The sequence below is a fragment of the Penaeus monodon genome, chromosome 34, assembly GCF_015228065.2.
Source record: "Penaeus monodon isolate SGIC_2016 chromosome 34, NSTDA_Pmon_1, whole genome shotgun sequence".
Classification (NCBI taxonomy): Eukaryota; Metazoa; Arthropoda; class Malacostraca; order Decapoda; family Penaeidae; genus Penaeus; species Penaeus monodon.
In genome coordinates this window covers 30,547,154-30,548,851 of record NC_051419.1, presented here as the reverse complement: position 1 = coordinate 30,548,851, position 1,698 = coordinate 30,547,154, and the positions used below count along the sequence as shown (strand labels likewise).

Genomic DNA, 1,698 nt, shown 5'->3' with positions numbered 1-1,698 from the left:
AGAAAAAAATTAATGATAAACAAATAAACAAGAAAAATCAAGAGAAAACAAGTAAACCACCTAAACAGATAAATAGATATATAAAACAAAAATACTCAGAAAGCTATATAAGTAATATAACAAACAAACAAACACACAAACAAAGACAGGGCACAAACGAAAACAAACAAACAAACAAAAAATAATATAGACTGAACAAATAGAATTAATATATAAATGAAAGAAAACTAATCCCAAACAAAAAAAAAAGTGCCAAACGGACAAAGAAATGAATAAATTAACAAACAAAACGAAACAAAATAGATCAAACAAAATTGACAAACGAATAAAAACAAACAAACGAAATGATAGACGAAAAAAAAAGTATGACAAACGAATTTACAACAAACAAACAAACAAAAGTGAAAAAACGTGAAAAAACAAGCAAAACAAAAGAGACAAAGGAATAAAAACCAACAAATAATATGGCAAAGGAATAAAATAAAAACAAAACAAAAATGAGAAACGAACAAAAACAAACAAATGAGAAACGAACAAAAACTAACAAAACAAACAAACGAAAAACGAATAAAAATGACAAACAAACAAAAAAAAATGGCAAACGAATAAAAAAAAAAAACTGACAAACGAACAAAAAGCATAAAAAAACAAAGAAAGCCACAAACGAACAAAAAAAAAAACGACAAACGGCCCCCAACCAAACAAAGCCACAAACAAAAAAAAACAGCCAAACAAAGCCACAAAAAAAACGACCCCAGCCAAACAAAGCCACAAACAAACAAAAAAACGACCCCAGCCAAACAAAAAAAAAAGACCCCAGCCAAACAAAGCCACAAACAACAAAAAACGACCCCAGCCAAACAAAGCCACAAAAAAAAAAACAGCCAAACAAAGCCACAAACAAAAAAAACGACCCCAGCCAAACAAAGCCACAAAAAAACGACCCCAGCCAAACAAAGCCACAAAAAAAAACGACCCCCAGCCAAACAAAGCCACAAAAAAACGACCCCAGCCAAACAAGACCACAAACGAACAACGACAAACGACCCCCAGCCAAACAAAGCCCCGAGGCAAAGGCCAGCCGAGCGGCCGCACCCACCAGCGCCGCCCCCTGCAGCCCGCGGACCACAGCGAACAGAGCCGTCGAGATCTCCACGCACAGGGGCGTGAGGAGGGCGAAGAGGGCGCTGAGGAGGATCCCCATCCCGAGGACGAGCTTCCCCCCCAGGTGCTCCGCCAGGCGTCCCCCGAGGAAATTCGAGCAGAGGGACCCGTAGAAGAAGGCGCCGAGGAGGACCCCCTGGGTGGTTTCGTCCCACGAGTGCGAGCCGTCCTGGGGGAGGAGGGGGGGGTGGAAGAAGGGGAGGGGGTGAAAGAGGGGGAGGGGGTGGAAGAGCGGGAGGGGGGTAAGGGGTGTAAGAGGGGAGGGGGTGGAAGAGGAGGAGAGGGAGGGGGTGGAAGAGGGGGAGGGGGAGGGGGTGGAGAGGGGGAGGGGAGGGGGGGAAGAGGGGAGAGGGAGGGGTGGAAGAAGGGAGAGGGGGAGGGGGTGGAAGAGGGGGAGGGAGGGGGTGGAAAGGGGGAGAGGGAGGGGGTGGAAGAAGTGGAGGGGGGAGGGAGGGGGAAGGGAGGGGGAGGGGGTGGAAGAGGGGGAGGGGGGAAGGGGTGTAAAAAAAAGACCCCAGGAGGGGAGGGGGAGGG

At 45.9% G+C, this 1,698-nt stretch overlaps 1 protein-coding gene across 1 annotated transcript in view; it reads right to left on the bottom strand.

Moving 5' to 3' along the window:
- LOC119594879 (putative inorganic phosphate cotransporter) overlaps positions 1 to 1,698 on the bottom strand; it is a 10,569-nt gene that overhangs the window by 6,784 nt on the left and 2,087 nt on the right. The window contains exon 3 of the mRNA XM_037943955.1: positions 1,031 to 1,333. Within this exon, the coding sequence (XP_037799883.1) occupies positions 1,031 to 1,333 (303 nt within the window). The remainder of the gene's footprint in view (positions 1 to 1,030; positions 1,334 to 1,698) is intronic.